The 18,262-nt window shown below is 37.2% G+C and overlaps 1 protein-coding gene across 14 annotated transcripts in view; it reads right to left on the reverse strand.

Annotated features, from left to right (window-relative positions):
• The window catches only part of MPDZ (multiple PDZ domain crumbs cell polarity complex component), a 96,321-nt gene that overhangs the window by 45,499 nt on the left and 32,560 nt on the right, over positions 1 to 18,262 (reverse strand). For 13 of the 14 annotated variants that reach the window (XM_062600407.1, XM_062600405.1, XM_062600411.1 and 10 more), the window contains 10 exons: positions 18,118 to 18,207; positions 15,963 to 16,042; positions 14,586 to 14,732; positions 13,864 to 14,031; positions 12,694 to 12,879; positions 9,770 to 9,979; positions 7,539 to 7,655; positions 4,876 to 5,037; positions 1,160 to 1,447; positions 159 to 282 (listed from right to left, as the gene is read on the reverse strand). In XM_062600407.1, coding sequence (XP_062456391.1) covers positions 159 to 282; positions 1,160 to 1,447; positions 4,876 to 5,037; positions 7,539 to 7,655; positions 9,770 to 9,979; positions 12,694 to 12,879; positions 13,864 to 14,031; positions 14,586 to 14,732; positions 15,963 to 16,042; positions 18,118 to 18,207 — 1,572 coding nt within the window. The remainder of the gene's footprint in view (positions 1 to 158; positions 283 to 1,159; positions 1,448 to 4,875; positions 5,038 to 7,538; positions 7,656 to 9,769; positions 9,980 to 12,693; positions 12,880 to 13,863; positions 14,032 to 14,585; positions 14,733 to 15,962; positions 16,043 to 18,117; positions 18,208 to 18,262) is intronic. The other variant, XM_062600408.1, reaches the window with a different exon arrangement.

The raw sequence follows: 18,262 nt of genomic DNA on the forward strand, positions 1-18,262 counted from the left end.
TTGCCCTTGTTGAACCAATCAAATATTAATATTTTTTCATGCTTTTCCCACTAAAATGAAAATGCGCAGACATTTATTTCCAAACATGAAACACAGGAGAGAAATAGAAAATCATGTTTCTGAAGAGGTTACAGAAATGTTGACATTAGTTACCTTACCTAGACTTGAATTGCCTTTTGCGATAGTAATAGTCCTCTCATACATGTTTTTGACTGAATTTGGGACTGCAGAACTTCCCTCCACAGATACTGGGCAGCTCTTTTCCATTAAAAGCACTTGATCCTGACATAAAGAAAAATAACATCAGTTCAGAAGAACAAGACAGAAAGTCTGACCTCAGCTCATCCTACCTTATACCAAAACTAGGAGCATAATTAATATGGATTCCTTACATAGTTAAAAGAAGACAATCCATCAGAGATCAGACTGACATATGTGAGGTTCCTGTTTTCTTCCATATAATACAGGAAGTCTTTTGCAAAGTATGATCTTAATTTAGGGACATCACTTACATTCCTAAAATAAGCGGTATGAATTTAGGGCTCTCTGACACACTCTCCACAGATGTCTGAAAATATGCCAAGACTTAAAAAAAAAAAAAAAAAAAAAAAAAAAAGACTTCCTTAATAAATCACAGCATGGAAGGAATATGAACACATAATATAGTGACTGTCATTAGGAAAAACTGTTTGCACACACTGTAGCATCACAGACTAGTTTGTGAGCTGAACTGGGTGCCCTTGCATGAGCACCAGAACGTAAAGCACTCCCACAAATTCCTCCCTTGGCTTCCCAGTCCTACTTTCTAGCTATGTGCCTTCCTCCCGCCTATGCCCGCACCTTGGCAGGGGCTAACGGGAGAGAAGAAAAGCCTTGCTCTAGCAAGGCCAACTGCCCAGCTGTGGCTCACCAGTGTCTACTGCCATGAGAAATGAGCAAATTTTTATATCCCTCCATACCCCGAGTCTCTGGAACCACAAATCATCTCCTGTTTTGGCTCTAAATTCATTCGCTTTGATGTGATTTACCACATCTGACTGACATTTATAATCAAATAACCATGAATGGCTGTTAGCCAGTGTCAATTTCTGTAGGAATTTTTTTATGATTTAATATAGCCTTTCTATGGTTATTTTTTATTAAAAAAAAAAATCTTTACTTTTCCAGTGAGATCCAGCTGCATCGTAGTAGCAAGGTTTGTATTTCGTGCATCTTCTGCTGCTGGCTGAGGTCCAGTCTGAGTTGCTGTGTTTTCATTTTCATTTTGGTTGATATCCGAAACATCCAAAGGCAGAAGCTCTTTGTTAGTAAAACCAGAGGCAGTTTCCAAGCTCTTGCCCGCTAGGGATGTTTTCTCTCTAACTCTCTGATTCAGATCCATGTTGTACAGACTCTTGCCGGATAGTTGGAAATCAGCTGCAGTTTTTGAACTTTCCTCTCCAATAGCCTGTCAAACAGTGGAGATGGTAAACAACTAACATTCTTCTCTAAAAAGTGTATGTCACTCTAAAATCTTCAACAGAAACTAACTTTACAGATTGTGAATATATTTATTGTCATGGCACTATCTCCAATAGATTGCTACAGACTTCTTACTATAAAATTGACTTAATTCCTCAGACAATTTTTTCCAACTTATAGTACCAGAAATCAATGAGAGCAACAAGTAACATTATCGCCAAACGTCACAGGCCAAATTCTAATTGGTGCTCACCAATGTAACTCTATTTATTTCAGCACTGTCAACTCGTACATTCTTAGACTAGACATAGCTACAGCAAGTTATTAAAATTAAAGTTTACAATCACTTTTCCAGGGAGAAAAACTCTGTAAGATCAAGATCTTTATTCTCCAAATACATAGCAAACATAACAAGGTAAGGGAAACTTCAAGCAGTTTATGCAATAAACTTACAATCTGACAATAAAGTTAATTTAATGAAATATATTTTGCTATCCCTCTTATGCAAAGAAGGAATACAGAAAAACCTTCAGTCAAACTTGGGCAAAATGTGATTACAGAGGTTTTGAAGTATAACAGCACTGATGTGCACATTGACAAAAAGCACATCTGTAACAACATCGTTGGCAATTAGTACTTATTGCAAGCTTCACTCATAATGACTGCAGTACTAAGGTTAAGCCCTCCACATAAAATTTATTTGTATTTTCAAGATTCTAAGTGGCCTAACTTCATATACATAAGCGATTCCAACAACCACCTTCTGACTAAATAGACAAATAAATAAGTACTCCCTATCTGAGCTTTCAAAGTGATGTTGAAAATACATAGGCCATTAGTTACTAAGAAGATGCATCAAGGACATAAATGTTCTGTATCAATACTAGTGATTTTTCTGTCTAACATAGTAAATGTGGACACAAGAATCTCTACCTATGTCTGTCTCTTATCTATTGGCCCTATTAATACTTCTACTCCTTTTCGCAAAAGTTGGAAAAGGCATTTCTCCAGTTTATTTTATGGAAGATATTAAATCAAAATTCACAAAAGCAATTTTGCAATATTGTGCACCAAAGGCATTAGAACTGACTTTCCTCATCTCTTCACAAAGTGCTTCAGTGCTTGCTGACACATTTCTAAAAGTAAGCAGATAATGCAACTAAAAATATCAGAGGATTCACTTTTCAGAAAGTAAAAATACCACTTCCTGGAATATAAATATGAGCAGATAATCCCTCATGAGGGAAATTCCCTAATTTCAGTGATATTTTAAATAAAGGTCCAGCAAAGCTAAATGAGACTCAAAAACAATTGCTTCTTGCTTTCTGTTGTGTGCAAATTAACATTGCAGCTTTCTTGATACAAAGAAGCATCCAAGTACAAACTCCGGATATAGATGCAAGCTAGCCAGCTCCTGCTCAGATATCAATGTAAATACCATGCTTGCAAGAGTCCCAATAAATTCACTACAACTCAGAAAAAGAAGAAAGAAAGTGGACAATGCAGGCAACTACTTCTGGAGGAACTTGTCCGCAAACAATCATCAAAAATGGTTCACTTGTGAACAATTGCTTTAAGTAACTTCTGAGAAGATAATTGAGCAAAGCCTAAATACCACTAATCTGCATGATGTAATCAAGAAATCATTTCCTACCTTCTAGAGTCCTGATGTTCTGTTCTCTAATCTATTTAAATGATTTTACAAGGTTTCAGTAACAGCTGCCATGTCTACTTTTAAGCCTTTTTATATATCTATTTCCGTATCTGTGAAAACACACTCATTACCAAAGTCTAGATTATATTCAACATTTATTCCATATGCTACTAGACATAAAGCAGCAGTACACACCCTTTCTTATTTTTGTTTCACTTAAAGAAAGGTCAATGCGTTAATCTTTGAAGGTAAAGTTAACATCAGGAATTTGTATCAGCAGGAAGGTGTGGCCTCATTAGACCATTAATATTACTTTGCTTTAAAATATTTTTACACCATCTATTTTAAAAGTAGCAAAGGCATTTGGAGCCTGTATTTCAGCCACCCTTATTACCAGAAATAGCTGAAACACCTCTGCATTCCTCCTAACATCTAAAGCACTTTTTTGTTTACTGCATCTCTCATTTGCTTGAAAAGTCCTCCTTTAAGAACTGATTTCCTCATGCTTACTTCACGAAGCCACCCTTAACTCTGCAGAGAGTAAAAATGCTGTTTGATGAGAAGTTAACAGTCAGTTCACACTGGTTCATATGACTGCACAACAAAGAACAGTGAAATGTCAGGACCATGATCTTAAACAAAAAGTGAACAAGTCTTCAAGCCAGTGCCATAAATAACTCAAGACTTCTGGCAGCTTCAGCACTGTACAGAACATAAATCCAGTCTGTATCTCATAAAATGCTTCTCAGCATGCAATATGCATAATCCCTTTAAGTAACAATTACAGAGTTAAACAATGCAAGCTGTCCCATTGGCATAGCAAAGACGGCCTCTACTGTGGATTAGGAGAGTCCATTAGAAGATGAACTCAGCTTTCGGACAAGTGCCCTGCAAGGGCTGAACATAGTCCGGAAAGGGTAAAGGCAGTTACTGAGACTCAGGTGTGGAAGGAGAAGAGGCAGCTACTCTGTGCAAGGCCGGATTTGGGGAAAGTTCCATTTTGCTACTGTTACAGACAATGCGTATTAGAAGAAATGGCCTTAAAGACTCTGGATTAGAGAAATAAATCTGCAGATTACCAAGAAGGAGGAAGAAAAACCATGGAAAGAAACAAAACACCGTTACTGATATAAAAAACAATTCAACGCAGGTATGTGGCTGGCAAGAATAAAAATACTTTTAAGGAACTTATCTTCTTTTACTATTTTATATACCACTGAATTAGCAACCAGAGGCTTGATATGCTACAGATGCACTTTCAGTTACAGTATCATTGTGAATAATTTATTCAAAAGCCCTGTAATTTATCATATATTATAACCATACAGGATAAAAGCAAAACTTATTATGAAAGTTACTCTTGCTTTTTATGGCTAAAATACTGCAGAGTAATGCAGTTAACATTGTGCAACCACTCTTTAAACAGCTCTGAATTAGTAGCAATTAACCTCTTTGTGGCAGGCTGATCACCACAGTTTTAGCACTGCAAAAAATCTCACAGCAGTTCACCCGACTATACAAAACGCAGTCCCAACTCTGAACCTTCTGGCTGCCTCCCTCCTCAATGCAGACGTCCGAAAGACACCAGGGCTACCCCGAAACGAAACTGCACCTTATCTGGCAGCAAACGTAGGTGCAGATGGAGCTGTGACAACATGATGCTTTTACATCTAGCAGTACTGCTGCCACACAGGGACACCGAGCCTTTTCCACAGTCACAGCCAAGGTCTGTCATCCATAAAACCCATCCTCCTGGTTACCTTGGGAGTTGACGACGGGAGAGGGAGGCTGTAGCTGAGCTCATCGCTGCAGGCGCTGCCGCGCAGAGCTACCGTGGATGCCCGGAAGGTGCTGTCATCGTCCGGGGAGCACTGCGAGTCGAAGGTGGACTCGTCCGCCAGATCTGCCTCGCTGGAGTCCACCTAACAACAACAGCAAGTTAATCAGCTGGGATCTCTCTTACCTCCACACCACATAAGCCCTGAACACATGCACCTCAGCCGCTACACACTGACTGGCACTTGGCTGCTCTTTTTTTTTCCTCCCTAGGCTTTGCAATGGAATTTTATATACGCTGCACAGCACGCAAAATTTCTGCCTCCAGTTGCAATTCATGTTACTCCAACTTTAGAGGTTGCAAGGAGTATGTGAAATTAAGTGGGAGTCTGAACTGAAATGTATTTTAGAGTTGATACAGGCTAATGCCAAATATTTGAAATATTGGATGTAAGGAAAATTCTGCTGTACTCCCTGTGGTCAATATTTGGGTTTATTTAACAATTTTTTTCTTTTTGCTTTTATTTTATAAGAATTAATGCTGGAACAATAAAAAGCTTCACTTAAACAACACATTTCAGGAATGTTTCCTGTTCCTCAACTTCATAGGTTTGGTTGCTTTTAAAAGCACACAAAATATAACCAGCTGGAAAATGTAATACTTTTGAAAACATTTGTAGGAAATATTTAAGATATATATGGTTTTATACTTTCATTTCCAAAATATCCAATAATAATAAGATTAATACGGACCATTCTCCTGTCTTACAAAAGAAAAATAAATTTTTAGATGTGGTATTTTCTAATCTTTTTTTGTTCTCTTTCCTAAAACAAAATAGATTATTTTTCAAGATTTCCATTTTTTCAAGTACTAGGGCAAAATTCAGTCCTAAAACAACTTCACAGTGCTTCACATACCATACTTTGATTCTATTTTCATCTCCTCTGGTAGAGTTCAAGAACACAGTGTATGCTAATATAAAGCATCACAGCGATCTTAGGATCATGACCATACTAGAAACTCTTGGGAAGCAGCTAAGGACACCTAGCCAATAATCTGCAGAAAGGAGACCTAAGTGTCAGGCTTTTTAGGGTTTATGGTTAATCATACTGTGAATTGATCATGGAAGATTCACAACAGCAAAAATCTCCAGTGACACCAGAAGATATATTATTTTCTGGAGAGTAAAAATGATCCTTTTTTGTTTGTTTGTCTCAACTCCAAAGAAAGAACATCTAATTCAGACTATTCCCTTGAGGTAACTCACTCCCAGTCCATCTTCTGCAAAATATACATATTAACGCTAAGGGAATCTGGAACTAAAAAGGGATTGTACAAAAAGAGGAAAGATCTTTACAATATGATTGTGGATTTATCAATGAAAAATAATTCCTTGTGAACCTTCAATACCTTACAAGCCCAACCTCAGCTGTGTAATTTGTTCATTCAATTCCCATTAAGTTAGAAAGCCCATTTGACTTCAACCCTATTGTTATCTGCCATGCATTTTCACTATTTTTCAGCATTATTTTAAAAATGTTTTTGTAAGTTACACACAGAAGTCAATTTTTTATGTCCTTAAGTTTTATCTGATCTCTTCCACATATTTTTAAAGTATATTTCTGCTAACCTAGTTTCTTCATATTTCTTCTCAATGAATGGAAGAAGGCAAATTCTGTTATTCTGAAGTAACTAGTAGCCTAACTATTGTGCCAATATACCAAACTAAGGAAGAGAAGACAGGAAGTCTTCCTTAAAAGCATGTTGTTAAAAACACCTTGTCATTTGCAAATATTTTAGAAGACAACAAACATACTGGAATCAGTAATTCAGAGATTTTTCTGTGAGGAAGGATCCAATTATATTTTTTTTTCTTGCTTGATTTGTTTTTTTAACACATTAAATTCTGTTGTTTACTAGAATCTGCTTCCCTATTCATGTCCCAACCAAATGGAGACATAACAACCTCAAATATCAGGCTCAGATCAGTATGAACAATCAGAAAAACACAAAACTTTTTTTTTTTTTTTTTTTTTTTTTTTTTGGTATACAGGAGTCCTTTATCCTTTGTCTTTTTTTAACGTGAATTATTATTGGTAACTTCTGGGCTATATAAGGCAGTTAAGTTGTATTCTCTGCACAAGTAAACACTCTTTAGCCCTGCAAATCTCATAATCACTGATTGATGCTAAGTCTAAAGAATACTATTAAGATGAAGTGTTGAAAACTTTTGAAGACAGACAGCATTCCTCATAAGGCTGGTTTACATGCAAAAACAGAGTTCCAAAAACTTTTCAGGGTGTCTGAGAAAGCAGAAAGAGGTATGTTATTAAATACAGGTTAAGAGATTTATTTATAAAATAAGTGCATGAACATTTCTCAACACAAGGTGAGATTTTCAAAGGGATGGTCAATGGATGCAAGCAGCAGTGGGTGGTCATGCTCTTTTGAAAATCTCAGCAGAATCTTTCCTTCCTTTTCAGCAATTAAAATATTACAGGCCAGATCCACAGCTCATGCAAACAGACAAGATCTCCAGGTGCCAGTTTCCACCACGTGGGGAACCACATGAACAGTGACAAAGCAACCTTTTTCATTACAAAACGCAAGGACTTAACAAAATCTTTGGTAAGTTGGGCCACTAACCAGAGCCAGCTCAGCACGGAAGAGGGCTGCATCAGCTGGGCCCTCCTCCTCAAGTGACTGGACAGTGCAGAAAAAGCAATCTTCCTTAGCAGAGACATAGCCCTCTTCTGGTGACAGCTGCAGAGAGAACGAAGCTCTGAGTTGGATGAGTGGCCAGGAGAGAAGATGTGCAAAGCGCATTACGTGAGGGAGTTCAGAGAGGCAAGTGAATACCAAATGCAGCAAAGAGTTCATCTCAGTCACAGTTACAGTGTTGGGCAAGTAAGCAAACTTTGTTTCCACGTCTTTTTTAATTCATCTGAACTGATTCAGCTCCATAATATTATTTTATATGCACAAGTAATGAAAAATACGTACGCATTCCACAATACTCACAGCTTAGTCTACATTTGTTTTAGATTTCTATTCTTATTATCAAACGTTTTCTAAAAACGCCCTCAGAGCTTCCTCCAGGAACTGAGCCCAATAGCAGAGGCCTCACTAGCCACACAGTAATCATGTCAATAGGTAAGAACTGCATCCACCGCATGTGTTAAGACTATAACTGCTGGGTGGAGCAGCCACAAAAGGATAAAAGATACTTATCGTTGAAAATCAGTAGCTTTTCTCCACAAAATCTGATTTTAGATACAATTGCCCATTATTTCAAAAAAAAAAAAAAAAAAAAAAAAAGATTATTTGAAATGTTTAATTAATTAGCATGTGAATATGTGTAACATTAAAGTCCAAATACTGAAGCTTTACATAATGCTGGGAACAGCAATGGAACAACCACACAAGCCCTCTTTTGAACAGACACTTTCTTAAGCATGAAAATGTTGATTTTCAAGACATGTTGGTGTGCACCATACAGTCTCCACTACAAAAAAATAATTTCATAAAGCAAGCCTAAAAAATGCCCTCTTACATTGAAAAGGAAAGAAAAGTTCCCAGTAACTTAAAAATCACCCATTCCTCCCCACTTCCCACACAGAAAACCACTAAGAACCAAGATTTGAAATCTGCATCCTCAGGGACTGCAAGATAAACATTTCATAAGAGGCAAACCCAAAACACAACTTTCGGATTTCCAAAAACAGAGAGCCAAATCTTCTGTACTCATACAGACCAGTGCCATTCCACTGATTGAAATGTAATACGCTAGGACCTCCAGTCCACACTCTGACTTTACTCTGAAAAATTAGGGTTAATAGTCAAGAGGGTTGCACTGGGGTTTTATAATCTGTTTCTCCGAAATGTCAGTGAGGAAACAAACGCAGCTCAAAAAGTCACGGGCTTTTTCTTTAATTGTATCCCATGTAATCTTAAAACAGCTGTTTTCTATCCTGGGCAATCCTCTAAATTCTCCTTTATTTGTAAATTATAGCTCTTAACATATTCCAAAGTACATGAAGACTTCGGCATTGTGCAAATGAGGACTCTTAGCTGTCCCAAACGCAGATAGTGAACTGTTAGAAGATAACTGCAGCAATGAGTAACTTCACAGCATCCTTGCAGGCTCATTATCTAGGTAATCCTGCTACTGCACCTTCTACATCTTGAGCCCCTTGTAATTCCCGAGCCATCATGCAAAGCAAATCTCAAAGTTACTGAGCTCCCTCTGAAAACTGCTTAGCTATTTTTGCCCCTGAATAGCTGCAGGAGGACAGTTCTACAACTTAATTATTCTAAATGTTAAATATCATATTCCAAAATCAAGCCCAATACTATTTATGGACAAATCAAAATAACCATTAAGCCCATAATATCTGAGCTGAAGGCTACTTAGCATTTTTCTAATATAAAATGTACAGTCTGAATACAGACTGCCTATGTGTTACACCTGCAGCAGACCAGACTTTGCAAAGCAAACTTTGCAAATTCCAGAGAACAACATAAAACTGACATCATGTCACCATTTTGCACACCTGAAGATTTTGTGAAGGTTACAAACTTATGTCTGGTAGCCTGCAGCCCTGAAAGACTGTGTTGGTTGCAAGATGCTTTGCTGTTTCCACAGCTACAACCCCCGACCTAAAAGACAAGCATGCTAGGTCCTGGAATCATGACAATATTCATACACTACACAGGCCTCCGCTGTATGCAAAGAGGAATCTGGTTAAGATAGTTTTTTGGATGCTCTGAGTCATCCAACTATATTCTAAAGCATGCAAAGAGTACATGGAAGTCAGAATTACTATGTATCAACCTAAAAGTCATCAAAAGTACCCATCTAATTCCCAAATCCTTACAGGCAGTGGTTTGGCAACTCCTATTTTCACTGTTCCTGCCGGGGCTCCTTTCAGCGCCTGTACCGCTTCTTCCAGGCTGCCGTTTTCCAGGTTGGTATCGTTGACAAACATGAGCCGATCTCCAGGAAGAAGCCTGCCATCTTGCTCAGCCACACCACCAGGAACTAAGGAGCGAATTACAATTACCGTGTTTGCTGGGTCCACGGGATCCTGATCAGATGAAAGAAAAGCATTCCATTTCATTTATTCTTTTACGTCTTGAGAGGGTAATTTCTATGCATTAACTTTTAAGAACTGAAACCAGTTCCTGCTCCAGATGAACCCTCAGCAGGTGCTTACCCGCCTGTCCATGCATTTACACTTTCCCCTATTTTCAGTCCTGAAATGTGAGAATTATTATCAGGTGATGCTCCATGTCCATACAAAAATTTTGCTAAACCAAAGAGTGCACTTTTTACTGTAATAAATAACTACACACCAAAAATTCAAATATTTCTGCTGTAATGAAAAGTTCATAGGCTTAGCCCTCCCTTGTCCTCAGCTGTCGGAGCAAAGGGCTTATTTTCAAGATCTGTCTTGTACTTCATGGTACCAGATCTCACTCAGCTGAGAAAGCACTTTACAATAGAAAAGTGCTTGTATGTGCAAGAGAGATAGGAGTATACCAGTAGAGCACTCTTCAATCAACAAGATCAAACAAAGCAAAGTTTGATTTTAAAAAGAAAACTGTTTTATAGTCCACACTCTCCCATACATTGATTTTAATAAACGTGTTACCATCAAATGCTAACAACAGGAACACACCGTTCTGTTGTAGCAGTTATCAGAGGTGAATACCTTTGAATAATCATTACAGAATATATTCATAAGGAACACAGATACATGTTAATGCTACCAATACATTTAATTCACTTGTGGACTTGTGGGCACATGCATAAAAAAAAAAGAAGAAGAAAAAGAAAATGTAACACTGTATCAGCTTTACTGAAACCAAAAAGAAAAGCAAAGAAAATATTTACAAATTGGCATGCAACTGTAACAAGTTTCCATGCCAAGATGTACAACTGATAAGAGGAATACCATAAAATCATCATCTGAAAATACAGGAATAGGATACTGTTCTAAGCTAATCTGAGAGAAAGGGGGAGAGGGAAGGATGGAGAGTAAGAAGCTCCTTGACAGCTCATGGTAATTAATGCAATATGGACACTGGCACAGAGCAATAAGACAATTTACAAGTTGAATCAGAACTAGAATTGCTGAAGATATTACTTGGGACTGAACACTGTTTCCTCATTATTTCCCCAACAGATATTTACAGACACATGAAATGACACTGTATGACAAATTCTTTGGAAAAAAAAATCAGCTCTGTAGTGTACATGACAGTTTTTGTTAGGCCAAAATGGAACACGAACAGGCCTGCAACTGTATAAAAAATGATAAATATGTTAGTATGAACATAGCCCACAATTTTTAATTTATCTTCAATGAAGAATGACTAAAGTTCAACAAAAATAGCAAAGCACAAAGATAGAACGTATATGTACTATAAATCTAGTTTATTGTTCACAATCCCAGAATGAAAGAATAAATTTCAGTGACAAACTGAAAAGTTTTAACCACATCTTAGAGGAAAGACTACTGAATAAATAATCACAACCACAAAATTCTAAATAGAGATAAGTAAGTTTCAGAAAGATTCCTAGAACTATAGGATATAATCAATCTAACTTAATATTATAAGGCACTTCCCATAACTCTTCATTATCACCACCCATAAATGAAATGCTGCAGCTGACCATATGGCAATCCTAGTTTGTTTCAACAATCAATAAGAGATAAGATAGAAGGCTGAGGTTGAAAAATATGCCTTACTTTCTGCTGACATGGACTGGAAATACTCAGGCTCAACTAAGGTATCTCAATGCAGAACACCAAATATAACACATTAAACTGTAATCACTGCTGTATAGAACAGATGTTTGATCGTGCCTCTAATCTTCATATTTTGTGCTCAATACTGGAACTCCCTGCTCTGCATACACCTTTATCAGTTTGCAAACACAAAATATCACTAGGGCACAGAGTAACTCTAAGCAGTGCCCTGCGGGCATCATTGCCATCTGCAGGTGAAGTCCGGATGTGAACGCGACATGCTTTTACAGAGAAGATCCAAAGCAGAACTGGGTAACTAACATTTCTGCAGCATCACTAAATGCTGGAGCAGAAGCCTATACTGACCGTAGGAAGAAATTATTTGGCTTTACAAAAAGTACTCATGGAGACAACAGGAAACAGATAACCTCCCCTCTACTCTCTAAAATTTGGGTGCCTGTCTTGAACGAAGGAGTGTTTGCTCTCGGATCCTGATACCCAGGCAGCAGGCAGGTAGTGAGAGGCCCTAACATCTGGGCACACCAAGAATCACAGACTCAGAGGCCAGGAGTTTTGAAGCCAAACACAAAATGAACTGGAGCATTTAGGCATGTCCCGGTTAGACAGTAGCTAAGCAAGGGATTTCAGAACTGCAGTTCTGGATTTTAGTAAATCCTGCTTTAACCACCTAAGTCCTTTATTGGATCTAGCTCTAAGCACCCAACTGCAGATGTAAAATATATGGCCAGATGCCTGAATATCATCATTCGCTGCCCCTGGGGCACCAGGAGGTGAGGTTTCAGAGGATCTGAGGATTGATTATTTTTCTGGATTAATATGAGAGAAGCGATAGTCTTAACACAGCAAGAAGAATAAGTAACACAGTTAATGGACTGCCTGCTAACAGTGACATCCATGTGGTTTTATTATATTGTCTAATTTATGTTAACATTTACAATTAAAAAAACATATTCAGATCACATAATGAGATCCAAACAAGGCAAAGTATCATGTTCTCTGCTCAGAGGAAGGAATATAGAAGTTACCTGGTAGTCTAATATGCTAAATCCAAGTCCCATATTCCCTTTTTCCAGCTCAATGTGCTGTACTTCTGTTTCCCACATTGCCAAGGAAGAGCCTGGCACGTCTTCCATATTCTGATCATCATCAGTGATTTCCAAAGCTCTTCCCTCTGTGTCTGAGGAGCCAATGAAACCAAGTTCTACGTGAGCCTGGAAAAAACAGAGAATATCCACCATACACACATATATGACAACGTTCATAAGCAGAGACTAAACTGTTCATCAAAACAAGATAAAAAACTAAGTTATGTTTCCCTAAACATAGAGAAAGTATAAGCACTCATATACTGTTAAAAACCATGTCTGACGGATCTAACATAGAAATCATGGATCTTTGTAACAAAACACCTATGCTGTAAAGCAGTTAATATGCATTAAAGCACTCATTAGTAAGAATATTTACAAAATGGAATTTCTGTCCAACTAATCATTTTAGAAAACACCCATTAATACTTTTATCTAATACAAAGACAATACCTGTTACTAGAAGGTACATTAAAAAAACAGGCATAGATCTGAACATACCACTACAACAGAAGTCAAAACATTTAAAAAAAGAAAACATACAAGCACACACTTGTGCATACATATATACATATATATGTTTTTTCTATTTGGTTCACTTCATGAAAATGCTTAAAAATGAGCCAAACTTTTTCCCTTGCCCAAAACTGAAATAATTCATTAAAATACCCTTTCTACATGTTTGGCACATCAGGCTGCCCAGAGCTTTGACGTTATGAATGACGAAAAAAACATGTATCAGAGAATATATAGGGAGATCTACAGAAAGGAAAATCAGAAAGCTAAGTTCAAAATTGGATTAAATATATCCAGATTCTCAAAAAATACATAGCTCAATTTGCTACACCAACACAGCCTACCTGAAGAACAGACGTTAGGTACCTGGGTAAATATTCTTGGATTTCAAATCTGCCCCACGCACACACTCTTTACTAATATCTATAGCTTCTGATTGTCTTAAATTGGGGTTAGTGGATATAATTTGTCTTTTTCTATTTATTTGATTCCAAATCCCAAAATACTAAAATGTCCTTCTAATCTTCTACATTTAAGTTTGCATGTTTCGCTCAAAGACACATTTCTTTTCTTAACAATTTTAAAACAAAATACCTTTTCTGTGAGCTGAACCTCAGAGAGGCTTAGACTGTCCGTTACTTCTGGGTGACTGATAGGGGAAGCCACCAGACGGCAGCACACCATCGTCACCTTAATAGGCAATTCTTTCAAGATATTGACCACATCCTTGTGATTTTCTCCAAGCAAGGAGATCTCATTTACCTCAAGAAACAAAGAATAAAAAGTGTTTAGTAGAAGTATAATGAAAAAAAATTAAAAAGTTTAAAAATATTACTAACAGAAAATATCAATGGTTCCACTGTTTTATTTATTTATTTAGTAGAATTGGTGGCACCTAAATAAGTTTTGAGCTGAAAGGGTAAGTCCCACAAACTGCCAATCAACCTTGGTTGCTGGCACTTCTTAGGCAAGAACCCCCAGGTAGAATATAAAAGGTAAGAATATAGAGTTGTTTATTCCTGTCATGGGGTAGGGATAGTTCTATCAAGCCTTAATTCTTTTGTTAAGAATTCTTTTTTGGTCACCTTGAATTATATCTCTGAAAAATCAGAAATTAGCTGAGAGACATGTGTCAATCATTTACATAAATAAACATATACAGGAAGGCACACTAGGTGATTACTCAAAACATTTTTCATTAGGGCTGATGCACAATAAGATAAGCTACATTCCCAAGTTATCACCTGTGAAAAGCAAGTCATTTCACAAGAATCTTACTGAAGGTAGACTAAGATGAAGTCAGAATTTTTTCTTACTTCCAGCAGCTCATCTCCACTAACCAACTTGCCACTTCGTCCAACTGGCCCCTCTGGTAAGATAGATCTGATGAAATGATGTCCCACTGTAGCTTCAAGGCTTATCCCTAACCCACTGCTTTCACTAAATTTGTTAACTACAACCACCTAAAAGAAGATACAGTAAAAGTTATTTTTGATGATGATATTAAAGACATTTGTTACTTTCCATTTCAATTCACATACTGTGAAGTATTTCAGAACTGAAAAACTAGAAATACGATCATGTGTAATCCAACTTTTCAGGTTGCAAAAAACATTCAAAGTTACTAGTTTGGGTTTTATATTTCTTAAAACTATGGGAAATAACAGCAGCAGCCAAAAGAAATCATCCAGTTTTAACTTCCCAGTGAGATGAAAAGCACCACGAGGGACAAATACTGGAAAAAGATTAAGATGTACAGACCATATGTACCAGTGAAAAGTATGAAATCACAAATTAGTAGACTATTCTGCCGAAAAGCTACTGCTGTGGTATCATTCACCAAGGAACCAACAGACACAACTGGAGTAACATGCCTACATTGCCCTATGTGTGCAAATAAAAGGTCAGCAAAACAGATCTTTTTTTTTTTTCTTTTATCTATTTTACTGTGGTATTTCAGATTCTGAGGCAAAAACAACCAAAAAGTCCTTGCAGTGCAGCAACTGAAACAAAATCTCATCCAATAGGATCTCTGTGAGATGGGGAACAGGCTATGTGCACCTAAATTTGAACTTGTGTAAAGATACTTGGATCAATGAGCAGTCAGGTAAAAACTGGAACTTTTGTCACAATAAATGCATTACTTCGGCATATGCAAGCAAAAACTGTATTTGATGACCACATATGTAAGAGAGTAAACTTCTGTAGAGAATACAGCTTGGGGCATATAGTTTCGAAATAAAGTCCTAAACTTGGATATTGGATTTTTTAATTGTAGTTACAGTAAGTGTCCTGTATGTTGTTTAGATCGCTACAACAAGTGAGGATTCATTCAATACATAGGGTGGGTAGGAAGTTTCAGATACTAGTTTGAAATTCTTGCTAATCAATCAAGTGAGTTTTGATGTTCATCTCAAAAACTTATTTTTCCCGACTACACATTAACCCCCCAGGCAGGTAGGAGACCTGTGAAATAGCTATCAGTACTCAAAGGCGTATCAATCTTTGAAGCCTGTGATTATTTTTCCAGTCACTGTAGAAAAAATATATATCTATATTCAAAATTTGTAACTGAAATAAAATCATCTCAGCAGATTAGGGAGCACACAAATGCATTGTATATATAAAGCCGCAAATATAATGTATACTATACATATAAGTAACCAATATAACAATAATAAAAGTTTACTTACCACTATTTCATAATTTGAACCCATAATTCTCTGCCATCTATTCTTCAGAGCTAATTCTTCTGCAGTAGTTAACTGGAAATCTAAAAGTTATGTCTGAAATTACTACGACGCAAACAAAACACTCTTGTTTATTCTTACCACTGATAAAGTAAGTGGATCATGGAGAACTTCAGAACTATTCGGTGACACCAGCACTCACCTAGGTGTGACTAAAAACTTGACATGTTTTGCGTCAGCAGGTTTAGATTAACCAGAATAAAATCTTTCAAAAAGATGAGGTAGTGACATTTTGTCCCCTTTCAGCTCATAAGTCCCCTCCCTGTTGGCCTGTTAAGGGCTTGTAATCAAATAGTATTAAATTCACCTCCAGTTTCCAAAACTAACCATATTTTTTCAGAGGACAAACATTTAAATAGCTTCAGTCTTTACTTTAATGCAACCCTACCAAGAGAACGGGTGCAGAAAAAAGGAAAAAGTTACATGCCCCAGGCACCTGCTAAATCAGGCTGTATGCGGGCTGCTCAGGCTGATTTGGTGGGCCAGCTGAAATGTCAACAGCCATCACACTGCACATGGCTCCTTTCAGACAGACCCAGCATACGTGTGGATGAACTTTCACAGAAAGTGTCAAAGTGAAGGGGAAAAAAAAAAAAAAAAAAAGAAAAACTGTTCTCAAAACTGTGAGAATGACTGGAGAAGATTTTTTTGAAATCAAAAAAAGGCCCTAGAAAGCAGTGACAGAACGCAAGTCCTAGCTCTTTTTTCCCCATTAGATTCACACACACACACACACACACACACACACACACAAACGTACAAAGAGAAATAATTCTAACAGTTGAAGAGTAGCAATGAAATGTCTTTTGGAAGAGAAGCGGAGAAGAAAAATACTGATGATGTGAGAAAAATGACAGGCAAGAAGGCAAACTGCAGGAGTTCTTAAACTGACTTAAAGTTTATCTACAAACTCAAACTACAGAGAAATAGTTGTCTTCTGCCCTTTTTTGTCCTCATTAAAACTGCTTAGATTGTACAATAGGAAACAAACACAGTATTTGAATGGAATATCTAATAAACTGAGCAGTTTTAACAGAAATCTACCTATGTAAGTTACAAGGACTGTGCTGTTCACACAGAAAGTATCAAAATAAACTCTTCAAATCTGAATGCTTATCACAGACAAAGGCCAGAATCTTCATACAAACAAACAAAATAATTTCCCAACTCACACTGATTTTAGGAAAAAAATGAAAGTGCCTCATAAAGTGTTTTAAAGTCATTGCCCTGAAACTTTGTTACAACTAAAGCCAGCTGCTTAGATGCTGTGGAGAATTTAAACGTGAAGGTTCCTCCCCATACCCAGAAGATACAGCAGTGTCTGAAGGAAAGTGCTTAAAATTCTTCAGCTTTCTAGAATAACGGCAAATAGAAGTTATGAAAAGATATACAGAAGAGAAATACGTTACAGAACTCTTGTAAGTGATGTTTTTCAGCTCCTCTCTAACTCCAGATGCAATAAAATGTTATGACACACATCTAGTGCTCTATCAACTTGGAAAACGCATCACCTGACAGGACTTCTGAAACATAGCACTCTGCCTGAGAGCTTAAGAAGGAAAGGAAATACCTGTCAGAAAATAAGAATTTCTGTAAAGAGAATGAGAAAATCAGACTATATCAGTGAGTCACAATCAACCAAATTGCAAACATTATCAGAGAACATAGATTGAAATGCCTGGATTTTGGGGAATTTGTTAAAAGGAAGCTTATCGCAAGAGGTAAAAGTCCTGGAGCTGTAGCCAGATAGCTGCAGGGAGCTTGGAAGATATGGCATGGTGGTGGAGAGGGAGGGGAACAACGAAGGAGAAAGACTAAACAGAAGGATGAATATGTAGCCAAAACATACTGCTTCACACGAGGTCTCAGATACACAGACATAATTACTATTTTCAGCCACATGCAGTATTTGTCCATGACCATATTTTCTCTGTAGAGCCCAGAGCACATGCTTTCATGTGTGATTATTTCCACTTTCTAGCTGTACAACCTCAGATATGCAGCACATGTAAGATGGAAAGGCACACAAAAAAACTAACTTTTTGTGTAAGCATAATTGAATGCATTTTCACAGAAAAAAATATTAAATATCGGGAACCTGTTTCCTGTTGTTTAATGTCCTCTCCAATGTTTACCGCACTGGTGCTGTATGGCAGTGATGGAGATCCCTGTTCTGTTTCACTGTTTTCTGGAAAAAAGGAGAAGATTCTTCAGCTATTTTATGCATTGCAATTTTCAGTTAA

The sequence above is a fragment of the Rhea pennata genome, chromosome Z (assembly GCF_028389875.1).
Source record: "Rhea pennata isolate bPtePen1 chromosome Z, bPtePen1.pri, whole genome shotgun sequence".
Taxonomy (NCBI): Eukaryota; Metazoa; Chordata; class Aves; order Rheiformes; family Rheidae; genus Rhea; species Rhea pennata.